The sequence below is a fragment of the Lucilia sericata genome, unplaced genomic scaffold (genome assembly GCF_015586225.1).
Source record: "Lucilia sericata isolate MDLA Ls3-8-SP2 unplaced genomic scaffold, ASM1558622v1 Contig000597F_arrow, whole genome shotgun sequence".
Lineage (NCBI taxonomy): Eukaryota > Metazoa > Arthropoda > Insecta > Diptera > Calliphoridae > Lucilia > Lucilia sericata.
Window position 1 is genome coordinate 231,213 of NW_023994604.1, and position 25,718 is coordinate 256,930.

Below are 25,718 nucleotides of genomic sequence, written 5' to 3' on the forward strand. Positions count from 1 at the left end.
CCATTGATGTATAAAATTTTAATGGAGTTTTACTATGATTCAAGCTAACTGCTCTACTATATTTGAATTAATTTTGAATATTAATCTAAAATTATTTATATTTTTATTAATTTAAATTTATATTACACATTAAGCAAATAATTTAAATTCATTCATATCTATAACCAGAAACAGAAAATATTCCGCTTAACTAATCTTCTAAAATAAAATAACAAACTGAGTAATATTTTTAAAAAGTTCACGAAATTTCAAGTACATTTTTAAAACAGTTAGAAAACCTTTAATATTTTTAAAAATATCTACTTAAAACCACACTTAAAACCGGCTTAAAATTGCACTTAATTCATAAATATTCATTGCGCTAATTGCACAAAAAAATACTAAAATCCACAAGAAGCTGTTTTTAAAACATGAAATAAATAAAATCCTGAAATTGAAATAATGATTCTAAATCTAGTTTTAAAATACCCAGTAATTAGCCAACGGGAATTAACTAATATAAAATAATGAATAGTATAAAAGCTAAACAAATTTCAAAAAACAGTACAGTTTAATAAGCTTTTATTAACAAACAAAACAAAAATGTTCAAATTCGTAAGTTAAATAAAATTAAAATTAACAAAAAGTTCTCAAAACATTAAATAAAACATTTTCATTTAGTTCCTTATTGCCACCTTGATTGCCTACGCTGCTGCCGTTGGTGACGATGATGTTCACGCTGAGGCTACTCTCTTGAAATCCGATGTCAGACCCGATGGTTTCGATATTGCTTTGGAAACCACCAACCACATTCATCAAGTTGCCTCCGGTGACGAACATGGCAACATTCATGGTGACTTCGAATGGGTTTCTCCCGAAGGTGAACATGTTGCTGTCAAATATGTTGCCGATGAAAACGGTTACCAACCCAGCAGTGATTTGTTGCCTACTCCCCATCCCATCCCTGAGGCTATCTTGAAGGCTATTGAATACATCAAGGCCCATCCCTCTAAGGAAGAACCCCATCATTAGGTGGTTTATTCATGAGAACAAATTAAAACACTAAAAAGTTTTTAAACTGAAAATAAATTGCAATTGAAACGAAATCATTAAATCTTTTTTGTTGGTTTATTATTTATTAGTGGTAAAATTATAGATTTTAAATGAAGTCTTCAGGAATCAAATGTTTTGCCTCTTATTCGCATAGTTGCTAGATATAAAAGGATTGGAAGATTTTAACGATAGAACGCGATATCCAAAATTATAAATACATATATATTCTTAGACTGAACTGGAACTGAACTAGAACTGAACTAGAACGGAATTAGATCTAAACTAGAACAGAATTAGATGAACTAGAACTGAACTAGAACTGAACTAGAACTGAACTAGAACTGAACTAGAACTGAACTAGAACTGAACTAGAACTGAACTAGAACTGAACTAGAACTGAACTAGAACTGAACTAGAACTGAACTAGAACTGAACTAGAACTGAACTAGAACTGAACTAGAACTGAACTAGAACTGAACTAGAACTGAACTAGAACTGAACTAGAACTGAACTAGAACTGAACTAGAACTGAACTAGAACTGAACTAGAACTGAACTAGAACTGAACTAGAACTGAACTAGAACTGAACTAGAACTGAACTAGAACTGAACTAGAACTGAACTAGAACTGAACTAGAACTGAACTAGAACTGAACTAGAACTGAACTAGAACTGAACTAGAACTGAACTAGAACTAGAACTAGAACTAGAACTGAACTAGAACTGAACTAGAACTGAACTAGAACTGAACTAGAACTGAACTAGAACTGAACTAGAACTGAACTAGAACTGAACTAGAACTGAACTAGAACTGAACTGAACTAGAACTGAACTAGAACTGAACTAGAACTGAACTAGAACTGAACTAGAACTGAACTAGAACTGAACTAGAACTGAACTAGAACTAGAACTGAACTAGAACTGAACTAGAACTGAACTAGAACTGAACTAGAACTGAACTAGAACTGAACTAGAACTGAACTAGAACTGAACTAGAACTGAACTAGAACTGAACTAGAACTGAACTAGAACTGAACTAGAACTGAACTAGAACTGAACTAGAACTGAACTAGAACTGAACTAGAACTGAACTAGAACTGAACTAGAACTGAACTAGAACTGAACTAGAACTGAACTAGAACTGAACTAGAACTGAACTAGAACTGAACTAGAACTGAACTAGAACTGAACTAGAACTGAACTAGAACTGAACTAGAACTGAACTAGAACTGAACTAGAACTGAACTAGAACTGAACTAGAACTGAACTAGAACTGAACTAGAACTGAACTAGAACTGAACTAGAACTGAACTAGAACTGAACTAGAACTGAACTAGAACTGAACTAGAACTGAACTAGAACTGAACTAGAACTGAACTAGAACTGAACTAGAACTGAACTAGAACTGAACTAGAACTGAACTAGAACTGAACTAGAACTGAACTAGAACTGAACTAGAACTGAACTAGAACTAGAACTGAACTAGAACTGAACTAGAACTGAACTAGAACAGAATTAGAACTGAACTAGAACTGAACTAGAACTGAACTAGAGCTAAACTAGAACTAACTAGAACTGAACTAGAACTGAACTAGAACTGAACTAGAACTGAACTAGAACTGAACTAGAACTGAACTAGAACTGAACTAGAACTGAACTAGAACTGAACTAGAACTGAACTAGAACTGAACTAGAACTGAACTAGAACTGAATTAGAACTGAACTAGAACTGAATTAGAGCTGAACTAGAACAGAACTGAACTAGAACAGAACTGAACTAGAACTGAATTAGAACTGTACTAGAACAGAACTATAACTGAACTAGAATTGAACTATAACTGAACTAGAACTGAACTAGAACTGAATTATAACTGAACTAGAACAGAACTAGAACTGAACTAGAACTGAACTAGAACTGAACTAGAATTGAACTATAACTGAACTAGAACTGAACTAGAACTGAACTAGAACTGAACTAGAACTGAACTAGAACTGAACTAGAACTGAATTATAACTGAACTAGAACAGAACTAGAACTGAACTAGAACTGAACTAGAACTGAACTGAACTGGAACTGATCACTAAACCATATAGATCTTTGCAATGTTTACTATTTTCATAGGCAGTATTTGATGTGTATCCTTTTACTCTCAGAGATTGTCGATCTGTATTAGTGATCACTTATCAGTTAGTTAGCAATTCAGTATTCTCACCAATTCTAATAATAAAACTAAGCACAGGAGATCAATTGATTAATTTTTGACAAATAAGTAGATATGATTGTCAAGCAAACCATTTAGAATACTTTATGAAATTATCTTTATTGGCAGTTTAATCAAAGTTCTGTTCATTTTTTTCTCAACAAAAACTTAATGATGGTATTCTTCCTTAGGGGGGTGAGCATGAATGTATTCAATAGCCTTCAAGATGGCAGCAGGGATGGGATGGGGAGTGGGTAAAACATCACTAATGGGTTGGTAACCATTTTCATCGGCAACATATTTGACAGCAACATGTTCACCTTCGGGAGAAACCCATTCGAAATCACCGTGGATGTTGCCATGTTCATCACCGGAGGCAACTTGATGGATGTGGTTGGTGGTTTCCAAAGCAGAATCGAAACCATCAGCTCTAACATCAGATTTCAAGAGAGTAGCTTCGGCGTGTTCATCCTCTGGATTGCCAGCGGCAGCGCAGGCAATCAAGGCAGCAAGAAGGAACTGTAGAAAAATATAATTATTTAAAATGTCTTACTTAGGAAACGGAATTTATTTGTCGAACTTACGTATTTGAACATTTTTGTTATTTAAGGTTTATTAGAAGTTGTTAAACTGTATTTATTTTCGAATTTCTTTACGTTTTTATACTTTTTTTCAATTTTATTTATTATATCTTAATATTGAAGAGTGTTAAAACTAGATTATTTTCTTATATTTATAGAAGTGTTGCATAAAATCCAGAATTTATTATGGGATTAAGTTTATGTTCTGAAACAATTAAGTTAAATCCGGTTTTTGTCTTTTATTTAATTATAGTTTGCATTGGTTTGATCTCTTTTATATTCAAAAAAATTCACATGCATTTTCAAACAAAAATTTAAATAAATACTATAAGTGGGTGGTGAACCAACAGGAGATAGAGATTTTTAACTCTTTAGATTTTTATGAAAAATCATACAATTACGATTAGACGAAACATTTTTAAAATGTCAAAGAACTTTAAACTAAACCTGTCAGAAACATAGACCAGAGTTGATCTAATTTTGAACAATAAATAAGAAAAGTTGACAAAACTTGATTAAATTATTATTTTATGGTTATTACTGATGATTAAATCCCGAACAAAAATCTGGATTCTATATAGTGAATATTCTAGTTTTCAAACTCTCCCATTTAAAATAAGCGGAATTTTAGAAAAAGGTATAAAAACGAAAAGTGATTCTAAAATTAATACAGTTAACCAAGTTTTAATAAACCTAAAATAACCAAAAAATGTTCAAATACGTAAGTTTAAAACATGAAATCCAAATGTTAAACAAAAGTAAAGTCTCTTAATCTAATAGTTCCTTCTTGCTGCCTTGATCGCCTGCGCTGCTGCTGGTAATCCTGAAGATGAGCATGCCGAAGCTACTCTCTTGAAATCCGATGTTAGAGCTGATGGTTTCGATTCTGCTTTGGAAACCACCAACCATATCCATCAGGTAGCCTCCGGTGATGAACATGGCAACATCCACGGTGATTTCGAATGGGTTTCTCCCGAAGGTGAACATGTTGCTGTTAAATATGTTGCCGATGAAAACGGTTACCAACCCATTAGTGATGTCTTGCCCACTCCTCACCCCATTCCTGCCGCCATCTTGAAGGCTATTGAATACATCCATGCTCATCCCCAGAAGGAAGAATACCATCATTAAAATTTAATTGAATACAAAACGTTGGTTAAACTGACAATAAAAAAGCACTAGATAGAAAAATCTAAAAGATTGTTAATAATTTTTTTATATATAAGGACTAAAGGAAAATTTAGTAAAGAAATTTTCTCTTATAAAAAATTTCAACATTTTTTTTTATAGAAAATTTTCGAAATTTTCTCTTTTTTTATATAAAATTTTCGAAAAAAAATTTTTTTTAGAAAATTTTCGAAATTTTCTCTTTCTTATAGAAAATTTTCGAAATTTTCTCTTTCTTATAGAAAATTTTCGAAATTTTCTCTTTCTTATAGAAAATTTTCGAAATTTTCTCTTTCTTATAGAAAATTTTCGAAATTTTCTCTTTCTTATAGAAAATTTTCGAAATTTTCTCTTTCTTATAGAAAATTTTCGAAATTTTCTCTTTCTTATAGAAAATTTTCGAAATTTTCTCTTTCTTATAGAAAATTTTCGAAATTTTCTCTTTTCTATAGAAAATTTTAGAAATTGTCTCTTTTTTTCGAAAATTTTCGAAATTTTTTTCTTTTTTATAAAAACTTTTTAAAATTTTTTCTTTTTGATTGAAAATTTTTGTAAATTTCTCTTTTTTATAGGAAATTTTCGAAATTGAAAACTTTAAATTTATTTCGGTGCAATTTATTGGCAGTCTTGGCTATAGTCTCGTCTGTAGTCTAAACTATAGTTTCCTTTATAGTCTGGTATATACTTTCGTTTATAGGCTATAGATCCGTCTATATTCTAAACTATAGTCTCGTTTATACTGTCGACATAGCCATACCATCTATAATATGGTCTAAAGTGTTCACTATTGTCTCGTCCATAGTCTTATCAATAGCTTCCCCAAAATGTTATCAGTTGACTCGAATATAGTCTATGATTTGTCTATGATATAATCTCATCTATAGTTTCGACTAAAGTCTATTCTATAGTCTCTTCTATAGCCTTTAGTTTTGACTGTAGTCTCGTCAGTAGTCCCATCTATAGTCTCTTCAATAGTCTCCAACATAATCTCATTAATTGTCTTGACTCTAGTCCCGTCTATAGACTCGACTATATTGTATACTTTAGGCTTTAGTTTCGGTTACAAAGTCGTCTATAGTCTCGACTATGATCTCGTTTACTCTATAGTCTCATCTATTGTCTTGACTACAGTGTATTGTTTAGTTTAGACTATATTCTATTTTATAATCAACTTTAGGGTCTGGACTATAGTATATACTATAGTCTCGACTATGGTCTTATCCACAGTCTGTTCATGAATATACTCATCTTTATACTCTCGACTAAATATCTAGTCTATTGAAGTCCCACCTAAGGTCTGTAATATAGCCATAATCCAGTTCGGAATTAAAAACTCTTGTCAACTTATTTTCTGTGCAATTTATTGGCTGTTGGAAGCAAATGTTAGAACTAAAACTTTTAATTTAATGATGTTCTTCCTTTGAGGGATGAGCTTCATTATAAGCAATAGACTTCAAGATGGCCTCAGGAATTGGATGTGGTGTTGGAATAACATCACCCAGAGGTTGATAGCCATTTTCATTAGCAACATATTCAATCTTAATGTGTTCACCCTCAGGTGAATCCCATTCAAAATCACCATGAATATTGCCATGTTCATCACCGGAAGAAGCTTGATGAATATGATTGCTGATATCTAAACCGCTATCAAAACCATCAGCTCTTATTTCCGATCTCATGTTAAGAACTTCGGCATGAGCATCATCACTAGCAGCGGCGGTAAAGGCAATCAAAGCAGCAATAAGGATCTGGTAAGTAATAATTTTGATATTTTTTTATTAAAAATTGTTCAAGAACTTACTAATTTATACATTTTTGTGTAATGTGCTAATTGGAAATTGTTTAAGAGTATTTATACACAATAATTTTGAGATGAATATTATTTTATATTTATAATTATTAAAAACAATGTTTAATGGATTTGCATATAACGGCAAATAAAAATTTAAGATTCAAAAATTATAAACATTTCTGTTTTGCCGAATTTAGCGCTGTTACCTGTTTTTATATAAAACAACCGATTCTGTTAGAAATTGATTGATTGAATTGATCACATATTCTTATTTCTGTTTTCGAGGTGAAATATTACCAGATTTTTGAACATTTTGTTCTTAACATCTAATAGTCATTAAATGTTTTTATACAATCACGATCACGTTTTGATATCAGGATCATACGGTTAGTTAGTCATTAGATAGATGTGGTAGTACCATAGTCCTCTCGTGCGTAATTTTTTACTGATCTGTAAAATTGCTCGTGCATTTGCAGAAATTGTTAGATCAGTTAGTAATTTACTAATTTATAATTCCAACAAAATTAGTGATAAATATTTGACGAAAAGACATGATTCTCAATCTTAGTCATTCTTCCCATATTACATTCTTCGAACTAAAGATTGATCTAGTTATCAAAAAAAAAACAAAAAACAGAACATTTAAATTCCTTTATGAAATTATCTTTATTGGCAGTTTAAGCAAAGTTTTGTTCATCTTAGTTTTAAGCAAAACTTAATGATGGTATTCTTCCTTTGGGGGATGAGCATGGATGTATTCAATAGCCTTCAAGATGGCAGCAGGAATGGGATGAGGAGTGGGCAAAACATCACTGATGGGTTGATAACCATTTTCATCGGCAACATATTTAACAGCAACATGTTCACCTTCGGGAGAAACCCATTCAAAATCACCATGAATATTGCCATGTTCATCACCGGAGGCAACTTGATGGATGTGGTTGGTGGTCTCTAAAGCAGAATCAAAACCATCAGCTCTAACATCGGATTTCAAGAGAGTGGCTTCGGCATGCTCATCCTCAGGATTGCCAGCAGCAGCACAGGCGATCAAGGCAGCAAGAAGGAACTGTAGAGAAATATAATTGAGATTTAAGATTTTTTTACTTAGGAAAGGGATTTTATCTGTCGAACTTACGTATTTGAACATTTTTGTTATTAAAGGTTTATTGCAAGTTGTTAAACTGTATCTCTTTTAGAAATTCTTTTCGTTTTTATATCATTTCATTGTTTATTCTTTTAAAACTTATTAAAACTAGATTATTAGTTTTATATAACTTGTGACTTTTTTTTTTTTTTGCACTAAAATCCAGATTTTTCGGGAATATGAGTTTGTGTTATATTTAAAAGTGTACTAAGTATAACAAGTTTGTTTAAAAGTTGAAATTATTTCATAATTTATTGTTTGCATTTATTAGATTAATTTTATGTTTATGATCGTGATGCATTTTTTCTGCCGGTTTTGTTTTTTATATAAATTTTAGTTTCTTTAGTATGAAAGTGTAAAGAAGAATTTCTTCGTTATTCGAAAATGTTTGAACACAAAATGTTTGCAGTTAGCCGGTTTGTTTAATGTTACGACCCGACTATAGTCACGTCTGTAGACTCGACTATAGTCTAGATTATAGTTTCGTCTATAGACCCGATTATAGTCTCGTGTCGTCAATAGTCTAGACTGTAGATGAGACTATAGTCTAGTCTATATAGATGAGACTATAGTCTAGTCTATATAGATGAGACTATAGTCTAGTCTATATAGATGAGACTATAGTCTAGATTACAGTCTCTTCTGTAGCCTAGACTATACTCTCGTCTATAGCCTATAGTCTAGACTATAGACGAGACTATAAATGAGACTATAGCCTAGACTATACTCTATAGTCTTGATTAAATATGTAGTCTAAACTATTGTCTCTTTTATAATCTGGTATATACTCTCGTTTATAGGCTATAGATCCATCAAAAGCCTAGACTATAGTCTCATTTATACTTTCGACATAGTCTCGTCTACATTACCATCCATAATATGGTCTAAAGTATCCACTATTGTCTGGTCTATAGTCTTATCAATAGCTTCCCCAAAATCTTATCAATTGACTCGACTATAGCCTATGGTATCGACTTTAGCGTATAGTCCAGTTATTTGTCAATGATATAATCTCTTCTATAGTTTCGACTATAGTCTACTCTATAGTCTCTTCTATAGCCTTTAGTTTTGACTGTAGTCTCGTCAGTAGTCCTATCTATAGTCTCATTAATAGTCTACAACATAATCTCATCAAATGGCTTGACTCTAGTCCCTTCTATAAACACGACTATATCGTATACTCTAGACTTTAGTTTCGGTTACAAAGTCGTCTATAGTCTCGACTATGATCTCGTCCACTTTATAGTCTCGTCTATTGTCTTGAATACAGTGTATTCTTTAGACTATATTCTATGATATAATCAAATTTCGGGTCAGGACTATAGTATATCCACAGTCTATTCATATCTTCATACTCTCAACTAAATATCTAGTCTATTAAAATCCCAACTATAGTCTGCATTATGGCCAAAATCCAGTTCCTAATTAAAAACTCTACTCAACTTATTTTCTGTGCAATTTATTGGCAGTTTGAAGCAAATGTTAGAATTTCATATAAAACTCTAAAAAACTAACACTTTTAATTTAATGATGTTCTTCCTTTGAGGGATGAGCTTCATTATAAGCAATAGCCTTTAAGATGGCTTCAGGAATGGGATGAGGAGTTGGTACAACATCACCAACAGGTTGATAACCATTTTCATCGGCAACATAAGAAACCTTAATGTGTTCACCTTCAGGTGAAACCCATTCGAAGTCACCATGAATGTTGCCATGTTCATCACCGGAAGCAGCTTGATGGATATGATTGCTGGTATCCAAAACGCTATCAAAACCATCAGCTCTGACATCTGACTTCATGTTAGTGACTTCAGCATGAGCATCATCGCTATCAGCGGCAGCGAAGGCAATCAAAGCAGCAATAAGGATCTAAGAAAAAAATGTTTTATTAACATTTTTGTTTTATTTTAAAATAATTTTTAAAGAACTTACGAATTTATACATGTTGTTTTGTTTTTGTTTAATATGTTTACAATAAAGTTGTTAAACTGTGCTAATTGCAAATTGTTTAAGAGTATTTATACACAATTTTTTTTATTAAGATTATTATTTAGCATTTTTAATTATTAAAAACAATTAAAATAAAAATAAAAATGTTTAATTGTTTGTTTGCCTCTGATTTGCATATAACGGCAAGTTAGAATTTTTAATTTAACAAAAAAAAAAAAATATAAACAATTTTGCAAAAATATTATTGAAATCAAATATTTGCCATAATCTTTCTATTAAAAATAATTTTCCATTAAGATTGTTTTTCATGAAAAAAAGATTCTTTATTTTTTATAATATTTTTCTTTATATTTAAATTTTGTTTTTGTAATCTTAAGGATTCATTCAACTTCAGGTTGCAATTAACCGGCTTAATTTGCAAACATGTCTATTAAATTTTGGTTAAGATCGTAAACAATTTTATTTTTTTAACATTCTAATAATTTCAAAAGAAAGTAAAAAAAAAAATCTTCTAATAATTTTATGAACAAATTATAAACAAACAAATAAAAAAAAATAAACCTTTTTTTAAATGAATTTTAATTGATTTCACAAACTTGCAATGCAAAATAATTATCAACAAATTGTGTATAAATAATCAAAAATATTTTGCAATTAACACAGTTTAAAGAAGTCTATTCTAAAGAACTTAATCAAAAAACAAACAAAATGTATAAATACGTAAGTTGCTAAATAAATAAAAAATCCTTATAAAAAAAGGCTACAAAATATCCTTTAAATTCCTGCAGATCCTCATTGCTGCTTTGATTGCCTTCGCCGCCGCTGATAGCGATGATGCTCATGCTGAGGTCACTAACATGAAGTCGGATGTTAGAGCTGATGGTTTTGATAGCGTTTTGGATACCAGCAATCATATCCATCAAGCTGCTTCCGGTGATGAACATGGCAACATTCATGGTGACTTCGAATGGGTTTCCCCTGAAGGTGAACACATTAAGGTTTCTTATGTTGCCGATGAAAATGGTTATCAACCTGTTGGTGATGTTGTACCAACTCCTCATCCCATTCCTGAAGCCATCTTGAAGGCTATTGCCTATAATGAAGCTCATCCCTCAAAGGAAGAACATCATTAAATTAAAAGTGTTAGTTTTTAGTATTTTTTTTTTATAAAATTCTAACATTTGCTTCAAACTGCCAATAAATTGCACATAAAAATAATTCGTAGTGTTTTAAAATTGGGAATATACTAAAGTCCGAAGTATTTTTTATCCTAAATACTTATACAATAACAGATATTATAGAGTTGACTATAATTCGGGTTAAAAAAGTTAAGTATAATCGGGAATATGATGACTAGACGTGGATATAGACGAGACTAACGGTGAGAGTTTAAACGACAATATATCGAGACTATAGACAAGACTATAGACCAGACTATAGAGTAAACTGTAGCCTAGACTATAGAGTAGACTATAGAATAGACTATAGACTAGACTACAGACTAGACTATAGTGTAGACTATACTAGACTATAGACTAGACTATAGACTAGACTATAGACTAGACTATAGAGACTATAGACTACTAGACTAGACTAGACTATAGACTAGACTATAGACTAGACTATAGACTAGACTATAGACTAGACTATAGACTAGACTATAGACTAGACTATAGACTAGACTATAGACTAGACTATAGACTAGACTATAGACTAGACTATAGACTAGACTATAGACTAGACTATAGACTAGACTATAGACTAGACTATAGACTAGACTATAGACTAGACTATAGACTAGACTATAGACTAGACTATAGACTAGACTATAGACTAGACTATAGACTAGACTATAGACTAGACTATAGACTAGACTATAGACTAGACTATAGACTAGACTATAGACTAGACTATAGACTAGACTATAGACTAGACTATAGACTAGACTATAGACTAGACTATAGACTAGACTATAGACTAGACTATAGACTAGACTATAGACTAGACTATAGACTAGACTATAGACTAGACTATAGACTAGACTATAGACTAGACTATAGACTAGACTATAGACTAGACTATAGACTAGACTATAGACTAGACTATAGACTAGACTATAGACTAGACTATAGACTAGACTATAGACTAGACTATAGACTAGACTATAGACTAGACTATAGACTAGACTATAGACTAGACTATAGACTAGACTATAGACTAGACTATAGACTAGACTATAGACTAGACTATAGACTAGACTATAGACTAGACTATAGACTAGACTATAGACTAGACTATAGACTAGACTATAGACTAGACTATAGACTAGACTATAGACTAGACTATAGACTAGACTATAGACTAGACTAGACTAGACTAGACTAGACTAGACTATAGACTAGACTATAGACTAGACTATAGACTAGACTATAGACTAGACTATAGACTAGACTATAGACTAGACTATAGACTAGACTATAGACTAGACTATAGACTAGACTATAGACTAGACTAGACTATAGACTAGACTAGACTATAGACTAGACTAGACTATAGACTAGACTATAGACTAGACTAGACTATAGACTAGACTATAGACTAGACTATTGACTAGACTAGACTATAGACTAGACTAGACTATAGACTAGACTATAGACTAGACTAGACTAGACTAGACTAGACTAGACTATACTAGACTAGACTAGACTAGACTAGACTAGACTAGACTAGACTAGACTAGACTAGACTAGACTAGACTAGACTAGACTAGACTAGACTAGACTAGACTAGACTGGACTAGACTATAGACTAGACTAGACTATAGACTAGACTAGACTATAGACTATAGACTAGACTATCTAGACTATAGACTAGACTATAGACTAAACTATAGACTAGACTATAGACTAGACTATAGACTAGACTATAGACTAGACTATAGACTAGACTACAGACTAGACTATAGACTAGACTATAGACTAGACTATAGACTAGACTATAGACTAGACTATAGACTAGACTATAGACTAGACTATAGACTAGACTATAGACTAGACTATAGACTAGACTATAGACTAGACTATAGACTAGACTATAGACTAGACTATAGACTAGACTATAGACTAGACTATAGACTAGACTATAGACTAGACTATAGACTAGACTATAGACTAGACTATAGACTAGACTATACTAGACATATACTAGACTATAGACTAGACTATAGACTAGACTATAGACTAGACTATAGACTAGACTATAGACTAGACTATAGACTAGACTATAGACTAGACTATAGACTAGACTATAGACTAGATTATAGACTAGACTATAGACTAGACTATAGACTAGACTATAGACTAGACTATAGACTAGACTATAGACTTGACTGTAGACTAGACTATGGACTAGACTATAGACTAGACTATAGACTAGACTATAGACTAGACTACAGACTAGACTATAGACTAGACTATAGACTAGACTATAGACTAGACTATAGACTAGACTATAGACTAGACTATAGACTAGACTATAGACTAGACAATAGACTAGAATATAGACTAGACTATAGTCTATGCTAAAGACTAGACTATAGACTAGACTTTAGACTAGATTGTAGACTAGACTGTAGACTAGACTGTAGACTAGACTATGGACTAGTCTATAGATCTGATTACATCTTATAATTATTTTGATTTTTGTAATACCACCGTAATACTATAACACCTAAAAGGTAACCGTTAAATATTCAAACATCATTGAAAACCGGTTACTATTTATTTAGTTGTTTTATTTAAAATCATGATAACAATTATGACGTTTTTCATTTTAATCCCGAATTTATGTGTGGGCTTTTTAAGCTTATATTTATTTAGATTGCCCTTTGTTTTTTTTATAAATCAATTTAAAATCCAGTTTATTTAAATAACAATTTTGACATGATTTAAATAAGCAGCAATATTTCATATGACAGATTTAATTTAAAATCTTAATTTATTTTATATGATTAGAGCTAGACAATAAAAATAAATAAACAGAAATATATAGGTGTGAATATTTATTCCATTAAAGACAAAATTCGGGGAAATTGATTTTTCTTTATAATTGAAAATTCTCCACAAATGTTTCATAAAAGAATAAACTCTTAAATATTTTCTTTTTAATAATTTTTTTATTAAATATCACTAATTTTCTCAAAATTTTCACTAAAGAAAATATAGAAAACTAAATATTTTCTAAATAAGAAGAAATCCTCTTATTTAAAATCTGCCATGATGTTCTTCGTGAGCAGGATGAGAGCGAATGTATTCCAAAGATTTCAAGATAGCTTCTGGGATGGGGTGGGGAGTGGGCAAAACGTCACTGCTTGGTTGATAACCATATTCATCAGCAACATATTTAACAGCAATATGTTCACCTTCAGGAGAAACCCATTCAAAATCACCACGCATATTGCCGTGTTCATCACCACTGGCGACAGCCTTAATATGGTTGGTGGTCTCGTAAGCATAATGGAAACCATCGGGAAGTACTTCAGAATCTAAAGATTTAATTTCAGCATGAGCATCTTCGCCAGAGCCATGAGAGACGGAGTGACCACCGAAGCCATGGTGTTGAGCAGAAGCGAGAGCTACAAAGGCCAAGACAACGACCTGAAGCCAGAATAAAAGGAAATAATTAGTAAACGATCCGAAATTCTCCATGGATTCGTTTGTTTTTGTCTTTGCTCAACTTACAAATTTAAACATGTTGATTTTAGTTGTTTTATCCAGAACTGACTGATACCTTTCTCTCTGCAGTTCTTTAGTTTATATAGAATTTTTTTGCAGTTAAACTATTGTTGAAATTTTATTGACTGATTTGCAGTTTGACATTTAGTTTATCCCCTATAATAATATTTATATCATTAAAATATTTGCTTATTAACCCATTCAGGGGGGGAAGATTTATAATTGGAATTTTGAATCAAAAGTTTTGACAGTAGAAAGTGGTATTATAAAACGAACTTTAACTCTTGCGTAAGGGAGAGCGTAAGCACTGCATATGCTCTCTATTTGCTGGAGAACTTATTTCACAGCTTACCAGTCCTATGAAAAAGAATGATTTGCGTTTTTGAATTTGTTTTCTATTAACAAATACTTAAAAATTTTAAAAATTCTTTTGTTTTCGATATCTTCTATTATAATACTTCCTCTATCAATTGTTTATTAATTTTAGCGGATTAATTCTAATAATTTAATGTTCAAATAAATGTTTTGATTTTATCCTCTTAAATTAAACCTCAAATGCATAGAAACAACATAATTAATTGTTTAAATTTATTTAGTATTTTTCTATGCTATTATGATTTCACTAATCTGATAAAGTTATAAAACTGGTCTAAAAAAATAAACTAAACAAAAAAAATGTGAAACTAAGAGAGTTCTACAACATGTCCAGTTGTTCGGAAACAATTCTTTAAAAAAAATATATGAGATTGATAAATGTCAACTAATAAGATTTAAAATATTTATGATTTAATTGTGGCAATTAGTGAGAAATTAAAAACTAATAATTTGAATATAAAGTTTACTAAAATCACACGAGCATTTAAAAAATTTGCTTAAACAGTTGTTGAAATATGTTAAAACTTCCATTCTGGTTTTTCTTAGGAAAATAATGAAGCAAATAAATGTCTAAATGAGCCGTCCAATCAAAATCGGTGACCGACAGTCGAAAAGATCAGGGTCCCAATAAACAAAACCGTTTAAATTTTAGTTTAGTTATTTAAGTATTTAGTCAGTCAGTCAGTCAGTTAGTTAGTTAGTTAGTTAGTTAGTTAGTTAGTTAGTTAGTTAGTTAGTAGTTAATAGTAGTTAGTTAGTTAGTTAGTAGTTAGTTAGTTAGTTAGTTAGTTAGTTAGTTATTAGTAGTAGTTAGTAGTAGTTAGTTAGTTAGTTAGTTAGTTAGTTAGTTAGTTAGTTATAGTTAGTTAGTTAGTAGTTAGTTAGTTAGTTAGTTAGTTAGTTAGTTAGTTAGTAGTTAGTTAGTTTAGTTAGTCGTTAGTTAGTTAGTAGTTAGTTCGTTAGTTAGTTAGTTAAGTTAGTTAGTTAGTTAGTTAGTTAGTTAGTGTAGTTAGTTCGTTATTTTCGTTAGTTCGTAGTTCGTTCGTTCGTCGTTCGTTCGTTCGTTCGTTCTTCGTTAGTTCGTTCGTTAGTTGTTCGTTAGTTTCGTTAGTTAGTTGTTAGTTCGTTAGTTCGTTCGTTCTTAGTTCGTTTCGTTCGTTAGTTCGTTCGTTCGTTCGTTCGTTGTTCGTTACGTTCGTTCGTTCGTTCGTTGTTAGTTATTAGTTAGTTAGTTACGTTAGTTAGTTAGTTAGTTCGTTAGTTAGTTAGTTAGTTAGTTAGTTAGTTAGTTAGACTATAGACTAGACTATAGACTAGACTATAGACTAGACTATAGACTAGACTATAGACTAGACTGTAGACTAGACTATAGACTAGACTATAGACTAGACTATAGACTAGACTATAGACTAGACTATAGACTAGACTATAGACTAGACTATAGACTAGACTAGACTATAGACTAGACTATAGACTAGAATATAGACTACTATAGACTAGACTATAGACTAGGCTATAGACTAGACTATAGACTAGACTATAGACTAGACTACAGACTAGACCATAGACTAGACTATAGACTAGCTATAGACTAGACTATAGACTAGACCATAGACTAGACTATAGACTAGACTATCGACTAGACCATAGACTAGACTATAGACTAGACCATAGACTAGACTATAGACTAGGCTATAGACTAGACTATAGACTAGACCATAGACTAGACTATAGACTAGACTATAGACTTGACTATAGACTAGACTATAGACTAGACCATAGACTAGACTAAGACTAGACTATAGACTAGACTATAGACTAGACTATAGACTAGACTATAGACTAGACTATAGACTAGACTATAGACTAGACTATAGACTAGACTATAGACTAGACTATAGACTAGACTATAGACTAAGACTATAGACTAGAGATAGACTAGACTATAGACTAGACTAGAGACTAGACTATAGACTAGACTATAGACTAGACTAATAGACTAGACTATAGACTAGACTATAGACTAGACTATAGACTAGACTATAGACTAGACTATAGACTAGACTAGACAGACTATAGACTAGACTATAGACTAGACTATAGACTAGACTATAGACTAGACTATAGACTACACTATAGACTAGACTATAGACTAGACTATAGACTAGACTATAGACTAGACTATAGACTAGACTATAGACTAGACTATAGACTAGACTATAGACTAGACTATAGACTAGACTATAGACTAGACTATAGACTAGACTATAGACTAGACTATAGACTAGACTATAAACTAAGCTATGGACTATACTGTATACTACACTTTAAGCTAGCTTATAGAGTGGACTATAGACCAGAATATAGGCTATAGACTAGTTTAGTCTTACTTTTTGTTATTTACAAATGAAAATAATCTTTTATTTTTTATTTTTTAAACAAAACACTTATTTATTTGTTTGTTTTCAATAAAAACTTAACAAAACTAAAATTCTTAGAATCTACGACCATGACCGTGGTGGACGACTTCCTCTTTGGGTGGGTGGGTGCGAATGTATTCCAAAGATTTTAAGATAGCTTCTGGAATGGGGTGGGGAGTGGGCAAAACATCACTGTTGGGTTGGTAACCGTTTTCATCGGCAACATAGCTAAGAGCAATGTGTTCACCTTCAGGAGAGATCCATTGGAAGTCACCGCGAACATTACCGTTAGCATCACCGCTAGACTTGGCACTGATGCCATTAGTAGTTTCCAAGTGGTATTCGAAACCTTCGGGGTGGACATCAGAAGCAGCGGAGATGATTTCAGCATGAACATCATCACTGGAGGCGGAAACTGATTTGGTGGCAGCACGGTTGTTAGCAAAGCCACGAGGTTGATTGTGTCCATGGCCATGACGTTGAGCAGTGGCGGCGGTAGCCAACAAGGCGCAGATAACGACCTGTGAAAAAGAACATAAGGATAATTAAGTGATTGTGGTTAAATTTCAATTTTCATTTTCAAAACTTACAAATTTGAACATTTTTGTTTTATTTGTTGGTGTGTTTTGTTTAATGATCTAAAATTAACTGATGTCTTTTCTTATGTTTTCTTCAGTTTATATATGATTTTTATTTGTATATCTTTAAATCATAAAGTATTTTATTGTATCTTAACATTTATGGTGTCTTATAGTTTTTTACACATCTATTTTGTTTAAAAACAATAAATATTAATGTTGTAGTTTAGTATTTGTTATTATATTTTTTGCATCTTTTTTTTTGAATATTATTTAATATCTTTGTAAGCTGTATATGGACGTCAGTCACACTTTTAATGATTTGTCTGCATAAATTAAATGTTGAACTGAGTTGTTGAAAAGAAATCTCCATAATCAAAATCAAAGAGTTAAGATTTATGTGACAGTTTTGTCTATTGTCATTTGCTGACGCACATCGGACTACTGTGCAGAACAATGCCAATTGAAATTTAGAAGCAGCTTAGAATTATTTCTATTCTTGCTTACAAAGGCAAAGATGTTAGATTATTACTAAAAACATAAACAAGATTATAGAACTCTAGATCAGACTATAGACTAAACTGTAGACTAGACTATATACTAGACTAAACTATAGACTAGACTATATACTAGACTATAGACTAGACTATATACTAGACTATAGACTAGACTATAGACTAGACTATAGACTAGACTATAGACCAGACTATAGACTAGACTATAGACTAGACTATAGACTAGACTATAGACTAGACTGTAGACTAGACTATAGACTAGACTATAGACTAGAGTATAGACTAGACTATAGACTAGACTATAGACTAAACTATAGACTAGACTATAGACTAGACTATAGACTAGACTATAGACTAGACTATGGACTAGACTATAGACTAGACTATAGACTAGACTAGACTAGACTATAGACTAGACTATAGACTAGACTATAGACTAGACTATAGACTAGACTATAGACTAGACTATAGACTAGACTATAGACTAGACTATAGACTAGACTATAGACTAGACTATAGACTAGACTATACTAGACTATAGACTAGACTATAGACTAGACTATAGACTAGACTATAGACTAGACTATAGACTAGACTATAGACTAGACTATAGACTAGACTATAGACTAGACTATAGACTAGACTATAGACTAGACTATAGACTAGACTATAGACTAGACTATAGACTAGACTATAGACTAGACTATAGACTAGACTATAGACTAGACTATAGACTAGACTATAGACTAGACTATAGACTAGACTATAGACTAGACTATAGACTAGACTGTAGACTAGACTATAGACTAGACTATGGACTAGACTATAGACTAGACTATAGACTAGACTATAGACTAGACTATAGACTAGACTATAGACTAGACTATAGACTAGACTATAGACTAGACTATAGACTAGACTATAGACTAGACTATAGACTAGACTATAGACTAGACTATAGACTAGACTATAGACTAGACTATAGACTAGACATAGACTAGACTATAGACTAGACTATAGACTAGACTATAGACTAGACTATAGACTAGACTATAGACTAGACTATAGACTAGACTATAGACTAGACTATAGACTAGACTATAGACTAGACTATAGACTAGACTATAGACTAGACTATAGACTAGACTATAGACTAGACTATAGACTAGACTATAGACTAGACTATAGACTAGACTATAGACTAGACTATAGACTAGCCATAGACTAGACTATAACTAGACTATAGACTAGACTATAGACTAGACTATAGACTAGACTATAGACTAGACTATAGACTAGACTATAGACTAGACTATAGACTAGACTATAGACTAGACTAAGACTAGACTATAGACTAGACTATAGACTAGACTATAGACTAGACTATAGACTAGACTATAGACTAGACTATGACTAGACTATAGACTAGACTATAGACTAGACTATAGACTAGACTATAGACTAGACTATAGACTAGACTATAGACTAGACTATAGACTAGACTATAGACTAGACTATAGACTAGACTATAGACTAGACTATAGACTAGACTATAGACTAGACTATAGACTAGACTATAGACTAGACTATAGACTAGACTATAGACTAGACTATAGACTAGACTATAGACTAGACTATAGACTAGACTATAGACTAGACTATAGACTAGACTATAGACTAGACTATAGACTAGACTATAGACTAGACTATAGACTAGACTATAGACTCGACTATAGACTAGACTATAGACTAGACTATAGACTAGACTATAGACTAGACTATAGACTAGACTATAGACTAGACTATAGACTAGACTATAGACTAGACTATAGACTCGACTATAGACTAGTCTATAGACTAGACTATAGACTAGACTATAGACTCGACTATAGACTAGACTATAGACTAGACTATAGACTAGATTATAGACTAGACTATAGACTAGACTATAGACTAGACTATAGACTAGACTATAGACTAGACTATAGACTAGACTATAGACTAGACTATAGACTAGACTATAGACTAGACTATAGACTAGACTATAACTAGACTATAGACTAGACGATAGACTAGACTATAGACTAGACTATAGACTAGACTATAGACTAGACATAGACTAGACTATAACTAGACTATAGACTAGACTATAGATTAGACTATAGACTAGACTATAGACGAGACTATACTATATACGATACTATATACGATACTATATACGATACTATAGACTAAAGGACTAGACATTAGAATAGACTATAAAGTAGACTGAAGACTGGACTATATACTAAGCTATAGTCTGGATGATAGACTAGACTATAGGCCAAACTACAAGCCAGACTACAGATTAGACTACAGACTATACTGTTGGCTAGACTATAGACTAGACTATAGGCTAGGTTATAGTCTGGACTATTGACTTGACTATTGTCAAGCATTTGCTCTTAGTTAAAACTTTTTTGTCTTGTTTAATAATAGAAAATCGGTTAGGATAATAATAATAGGTATCTTCTGAAACCAATGGAGTACAAAGCGAAAATTTGTGTGAATAATTTGGTCCTTTTTCCGGGCATTCATGTTACCCTTTCGGAGAAAAGAGAACCTTTTGCGAACAGGGATAATTTGATGAAAACATGTTGATAGTAGGTACGTTTCACATTTTTTAGTGAATATGGTTCCTATCTCTCCTCCTGATGTTAACAACAAATGGTAACTTTATTGAAATATTAAGAACAATTTTGGATATTTAAATTTTGTTACTTTCAGTGGATCATTATCGAAAAAGGGGGACGAAAAATATTTAACATACTAAATATATTAGTAAGTATCAAATGAGTTCAGATTAGTTAGTAAGTTGGAGATAAAGCACTCTTTAGTCCTTGGGGTAACATACAAGTGGAAATGTATGTATTTAACTAAAGTTGTGAATAAAATTCAAATTTAATTTAATTATTTTTAATATTAAAAAATAATTTTATATTTTATTAAAACAAAACTTAACAATACTAATATTCTTAGAATCTACGACCATGACCGTGGTGGACGGCTTCCTCCTTGGGTGGATGGGTGCGAATGTATTCCAAAGATCTCAAGATGGCTTCTGGGATGGGGTGGGGAGTAGGCAAAACATCACTGTTGGGTTGGTAACCGTTTTCATCGGCAACATAGCTAACAGCAACGTGTTCACCTTCAGGAGAGATCCATTGGAATTCACCGCGGACATTACCGTAAGCATCACCGCTAGACTTGGCACTGATGCCATTGGTAGTTTCCAAATGGTATTCGAAACCTTCGGGGTGGACATCAGAGGCAGCGGAAATAATTTCAGCATGAACATCATCACTGGAGGCAGAAACAGATTTGGTGGCAGCACGGTTGTTGGCAAAGCCACGAGATTGACCGTGATGACCGCCATGACGTTGAGCTGTGGCGGCGGTAGCCAACAAGGCGCAGATAACAACCTGTGAAGAAGAACATAACGATAGGTAAGTTTTTTATATTTATTTTTAAATTTTAAAATATTCTTATATCCTTTTCAAAACTTACAAATTTGAACATGTTTGATTGATTTGATTTGTTTTTGTTTAATGATCTCAAATTAACTGATGCTATTTCCTATGCTTTCCACAGTTTATATATGATTTTAATTTGTGGTTAATTTAAATCATAAATATTTTATATTGTTTTGACATTTACTTTGTCTTAACAATTTTTGCTCATATATTTTGCAAACATTTTTTATATATATTTTTTCACACATATGTCATGGACACACTTATGCATGATTTTTTCTTTTTGTGTATGAATCAGAGGTTTTGAGCAAAATTTTGTTATATTGAAATATTCACACAAATAAAGAGGTATCAATCGTATCTTATGTCTAGTTAGCATAATTTCTTTGTTAGCGATTATCTACACAAATCTATTGAGAATGAAAATTTGAGAATAGTTGTACCCTACAGTATTTTTAGTATTATGGTGGCTTTGATATTATTTGTAATGCATAGCAATATTAATTCCACACTCCCAATCAACTCAGAATTATTATATGAGAAGATTTAGCAATGACCGTCTGTCCGTCCCTTCGTCTGTCTATCAAACCTGTTGAAAATAGCAGCAATCGCTTCATTATTTCACCTAGCGCTCATATATAAACTTATGTATTTATGTCCAAATACTATTAATAACAACTTAGGGTATGATATGGTCGTCCATGTCCGTCTATATATATTCTTAGTAGTTTTCTATAGTGGATGTGGCGCAATGCTAGAAGCTACCAGTTATTTAGCATAATAATAGGCGTGTTACTAAGATTTCTTTCTTTGTTTGTGCTTCCGCCTATTATGGAAATATTTGAAAACAATTTATAACAAAATGTTATAGTTGTTGAAAGAAGCGTTTGGTATTATTAAAAAAAAAACACTTCTGATTAGTATATAGAAAAGTGTGTGATAATAATGAACCGATCCTTAACACGATTCTATTAACGCGATTATATCAAAGAGAATTCTAATGAATTTGACACAAGAATTAACATTTGAGAACAAACACGATATATGAAAGATTAACTGATATTATAATATTGGTCCTAAATCCACCTTAAAGTATACCGATCAACACAGAATCGATCTCTGAGTCGATTTAGACATGTCCGTCCGCCTGTCCCTCTGCGGCAGGCCGCAATTTTTGAAGATATTTTGAATATGGTTGAAATCGAATCATTATTTCACCTAGATCCAATGCAATCGGATCTTCGGATTTGGGGTTTTTAACTCATAGCTACAACAAACAAACTACATTTTCACCAAAAATTGGCACAACTAGGTATTTTAGGCATAAATAACCATGCCTTTTTATTTTATATTTATAACCTTTATATAAAAATTTTTGAGGATCGGCCCATATTTGACCCTAACTCCCATATAAAGTCTTTTTTAGAAATTTTATTTTTCATCAATAAATTGCTTAAATACATCGGAATTAAGGTAAAATTCATCATAAAAGTTCCTTTGTGAAAAATTATAGTTCAGTTCTAGTTCAGTTCTATTTCAGTTCTATTTCAGTTCTAGTTCAGTTCTAGTTCAGTTCTAGTTCAGTTCTAGTTCAGTTCTAGTTCAGTTCTAGTTCAGTTCTAGTTCAGTTCTAGTTCAGTTCTAGTTTAGTTCTAGTTCAGTTCTAGTTCAGTTCTAGTTCAGTTCTAGTTCAGTTCTAGTTCAGTTCTAGTTCAGTTCTAGTTCCGTTCTAGTTCAGTTCTAGTTCAGTTCTAGTTCAGTTCTAGTTCAGTTCTAGTTCAGTTCTAGTTCAGTTCTAGTTCAGTTCTAGTTCAGTTCTAGTTCAGTTCTAGTTCAGTTCTAGTTCAGTTCTAGTTCAGTTCTAGTTCAGTTCTAGTTCAGTTCTAGTTCAGTTCTAGTTCAGTTCTAGTTCAGTTCTAGTTCAGTTCTAGTTCAGTTCTAGTTCAGTTCTAGTTCAGTTCTAGTTCAGTTCTAGTTCAGTTCTAGTTCAGTTCTAGTTCAGTTCTAGTTCAGTTCTAGTTCAGTTCTAGCTCTGTTCTAGTTCTGTTCTAGTTCTGTTTTAGTTCTTTTCTAGTTCTGTTCTTGTTCTAGTTCTGTTCTAGTTCTGTTCTAGTTCTGTTCTAGTTCTGTTCTAGTTCTGTTCTAGTTCTGTTTTAGTTCTGTTCTAGTTCTGTTCTAGTTCTGTTCTAGTTCTGTTCTAGTTCTGTTCTAGTTCTGTTCTAGTTCTGTTCTAGTTCTGTTTTAGCTCTGTTCTAGTTCTGTTCTAGTTCTGTTCTAGTTCTGTTCTTGTTCTGTTCTAGTTCTGTTCTAGTTCTGTTCTAGTTCTGTTCTAGTTCTGTTCTAGTTCTGTTCTAGTTCTGTTCTAGTTCTGTTCTAGTTCTGTTCTAGTTCTGTTCTAGTTCTGTTCTAGTTCTGTTCTAGTTCTGTTCTAGTTCTGTTCTAGTTGTGTTCTAGTTCTGTTCTAGTTCTGTTCTAGTTTTAGGTTTGTTTTATTTCTGTTCTAGTTCTGTTCTAGTTCGAGTTCTAATTTTGTTTATTTCTGTTCTAGTTCTGTTCTAGTTTAGTTCCAAAACTTTTCAAAAATATCAAAATCTTCTAAATTCGATTTAAAAAACAAATCATTTATTTTTTAACTTCAAACAAATCCTTTAACAAAAATTTCAAACAAAACAAGGGATTCATGAAGTTATTAAACTAAAATGTTCTTAGAATCTACGACCGAAACCGTGGTGGGCTTCTTCCTTGGGTGGGTGAGTGCGGATATATTCCAAAGATTTCAAGATAGCTTCTGGGATGGGGTGGGGTGTGGGCAAAACATCACTGTTGGGTTGGTAACCGTTTTCATCGGCAACATAGCTAAGAGCAATGTGTTCGCCTTCAGGAGAGATCCATTGGAAGTCACCGTGGACATTACCGTAAGCATCACCGCTGGCCTTGGCACTGATGGCATTGGTGGTTTCCAAGTGGTAATCGAAACCATCGGGACGTACATCAGAATCGGCAGAGACGATTTCAGCATGAACATCATCGCTGGATTTGCTAACACCACGGTTGGAGTTGCCGAAACCGTTACCATGACCATGGCCATGACGTTGAGCGGTGGCAGCGGTGGCCAACAAGGCGCAGATAACAACCTGAGGAAAAAGAATATTAGAGTTTGTTTTTTTTTCTTCAATTTAGTTTAGTAAACTTACAAATTTGAACATTTTTGTTAAAGTTTTGATTTGTTTAGTGTTTTAAAATTAACTGATGTTTAAACTCAAATTATGTTAAGTTTATATACTACAATTTGGTGGGAATATTTTTAACTCTCAATTATTTAAAAAATTTACTATTTTTGAAGTTTTAAGATTCTTAGTTTTATTTGCTTTTATAAAGCTTTATTAGCTTTATTAAAAAATAAGTTTTCACTATTATTTTTTACTTAATACGTCATTTAGATGCTGGTATTATAATTATAATACTTTAATATATTTAAAAAATAACATATAATAATCTATCACAACCTACTTAACATTTTTTTATATTATTAAAACTTTTGTGTTTTTATACCCACCATCAAAAAAGATGGGGGGTATATTGATTTTGTCATTCCGTTTGTAACACATAGAAATATTGGTCATAGACCCACAAAAGTATATATATTCTGGGTCCTCATTAAATTCTAAGACGATCTAGCCATGTCTGTCCGTCTGTCCGTCTGTCTGTCTGTCTGTCTG

At 32.2% G+C, this 25,718-nt stretch overlaps 11 protein-coding genes across 12 annotated transcripts; 3 read left to right on the plus strand and 8 right to left on the minus strand.

Annotated features, from left to right (window-relative positions):
- The first annotated feature begins 302 nt into the window (after positions 1–302).
- Positions 303–1,093, plus strand: LOC119606539 (larval cuticle protein 2-like). The gene is made up of 2 exons (XM_037960083.1): positions 303–594; positions 661–1,093. The coding sequence occupies exons 1-2, from the start codon at positions 583–585 to the stop codon at positions 1,009–1,011; spliced, it is 363 nt and encodes a 120-aa protein (XP_037816011.1). The 5' UTR covers positions 303–582; the 3' UTR covers positions 1,012–1,093.
- A 2,221-nt stretch (positions 1,094–3,314) lies between these two features.
- Positions 3,315–7,953, minus strand: LOC119606531 (larval cuticle protein 4-like). Of its 2 annotated transcripts, none has more exons than XM_037960071.1 (2): positions 7,908–7,953; positions 3,315–3,751 (listed from the first exon to the last, which is right to left on the minus strand). In XM_037960071.1, exons 1-2 carry the CDS (start codon positions 7,917–7,919, stop codon positions 3,401–3,403), a joined length of 363 nt encoding a protein of 120 aa, XP_037815999.1. In that variant the 5' UTR covers positions 7,920–7,953; the 3' UTR covers positions 3,315–3,400. The 2 variants fall into 2 exon arrangements, with proteins under 2 accessions (XP_037815999.1, XP_037815998.1); XM_037960070.1 differs by lacking the exon at positions 7,908–7,953 and adding an exon at positions 3,817–4,048.
- Positions 4,317–5,011, plus strand: LOC119606532 (larval cuticle protein 2-like). The gene is made up of 2 exons (XM_037960072.1): positions 4,317–4,534; positions 4,594–5,011. The coding sequence occupies exons 1-2, from the start codon at positions 4,523–4,525 to the stop codon at positions 4,942–4,944; spliced, it is 363 nt and encodes a 120-aa protein (XP_037816000.1). The 5' UTR covers positions 4,317–4,522; the 3' UTR covers positions 4,945–5,011.
- LOC119606533 (larval cuticle protein 2-like) lies at positions 6,355–6,823 on the minus strand. The gene is made up of 2 exons (XM_037960073.1): positions 6,782–6,823; positions 6,355–6,728 (listed from the first exon to the last, which is right to left on the minus strand). Exons 1-2 carry the CDS (start codon positions 6,791–6,793, stop codon positions 6,384–6,386), a joined length of 357 nt encoding a protein of 118 aa, XP_037816001.1. The 5' UTR covers positions 6,794–6,823; the 3' UTR covers positions 6,355–6,383.
- On the minus strand, positions 7,414–8,200 carry LOC119606530 (larval cuticle protein 4-like). The gene is made up of 2 exons (XM_037960069.1): positions 7,908–8,200; positions 7,414–7,838 (listed from the first exon to the last, which is right to left on the minus strand). Exons 1-2 carry the CDS (start codon positions 7,917–7,919, stop codon positions 7,488–7,490), a joined length of 363 nt encoding a protein of 120 aa, XP_037815997.1. The 5' UTR covers positions 7,920–8,200; the 3' UTR covers positions 7,414–7,487.
- Positions 8,201–9,359: 1,159 nt separating this feature from the next.
- LOC119606536 (larval cuticle protein 2-like) lies at positions 9,360–9,990 on the minus strand. The gene is made up of 2 exons (XM_037960075.1): positions 9,849–9,990; positions 9,360–9,785 (listed from the first exon to the last, which is right to left on the minus strand). Exons 1-2 carry the CDS (start codon positions 9,858–9,860, stop codon positions 9,441–9,443), a joined length of 357 nt encoding a protein of 118 aa, XP_037816003.1. The 5' UTR covers positions 9,861–9,990; the 3' UTR covers positions 9,360–9,440.
- A 500-nt stretch (positions 9,991–10,490) lies between these two features.
- On the plus strand, positions 10,491–11,084 carry LOC119606534 (larval cuticle protein 2-like). Its single transcript, XM_037960074.1, has 2 exons — positions 10,491–10,586; positions 10,655–11,084. Exons 1-2 carry the CDS (start codon positions 10,575–10,577, stop codon positions 10,997–10,999), a joined length of 357 nt encoding a protein of 118 aa, XP_037816002.1. The 5' UTR covers positions 10,491–10,574; the 3' UTR covers positions 11,000–11,084.
- Positions 11,085–14,025: 2,941 nt separating this feature from the next.
- Positions 14,026–14,764, minus strand: LOC119606524 (larval cuticle protein 4-like). Its single transcript, XM_037960062.1, has 2 exons — positions 14,606–14,764; positions 14,026–14,521 (listed from the first exon to the last, which is right to left on the minus strand). The coding sequence occupies exons 1-2, from the start codon at positions 14,615–14,617 to the stop codon at positions 14,129–14,131; spliced, it is 405 nt and encodes a 134-aa protein (XP_037815990.1). The 5' UTR covers positions 14,618–14,764; the 3' UTR covers positions 14,026–14,128.
- Positions 14,765–17,397: 2,633 nt separating this feature from the next.
- LOC119606523 (larval cuticle protein 4-like) lies at positions 17,398–18,154 on the minus strand. Its single transcript, XM_037960061.1, has 2 exons — positions 17,985–18,154; positions 17,398–17,915 (listed from the first exon to the last, which is right to left on the minus strand). The coding sequence occupies exons 1-2, from the start codon at positions 17,994–17,996 to the stop codon at positions 17,469–17,471; spliced, it is 459 nt and encodes a 152-aa protein (XP_037815989.1). The 5' UTR covers positions 17,997–18,154; the 3' UTR covers positions 17,398–17,468.
- Positions 18,155–21,431: 3,277 nt separating this feature from the next.
- LOC119606526 (larval cuticle protein 2-like) lies at positions 21,432–22,245 on the minus strand. The gene is made up of 2 exons (XM_037960064.1): positions 22,034–22,245; positions 21,432–21,948 (listed from the first exon to the last, which is right to left on the minus strand). The coding sequence occupies exons 1-2, from the start codon at positions 22,043–22,045 to the stop codon at positions 21,502–21,504; spliced, it is 459 nt and encodes a 152-aa protein (XP_037815992.1). The 5' UTR covers positions 22,046–22,245; the 3' UTR covers positions 21,432–21,501.
- Positions 22,246–24,592: 2,347 nt separating this feature from the next.
- LOC119606527 (larval cuticle protein 2-like) lies at positions 24,593–25,381 on the minus strand. Its single transcript, XM_037960065.1, has 2 exons — positions 25,194–25,381; positions 24,593–25,133 (listed from the first exon to the last, which is right to left on the minus strand). The coding sequence occupies exons 1-2, from the start codon at positions 25,203–25,205 to the stop codon at positions 24,705–24,707; spliced, it is 441 nt and encodes a 146-aa protein (XP_037815993.1). The 5' UTR covers positions 25,206–25,381; the 3' UTR covers positions 24,593–24,704.
- Positions 25,382–25,718: the final 337 nt, after the last annotated feature.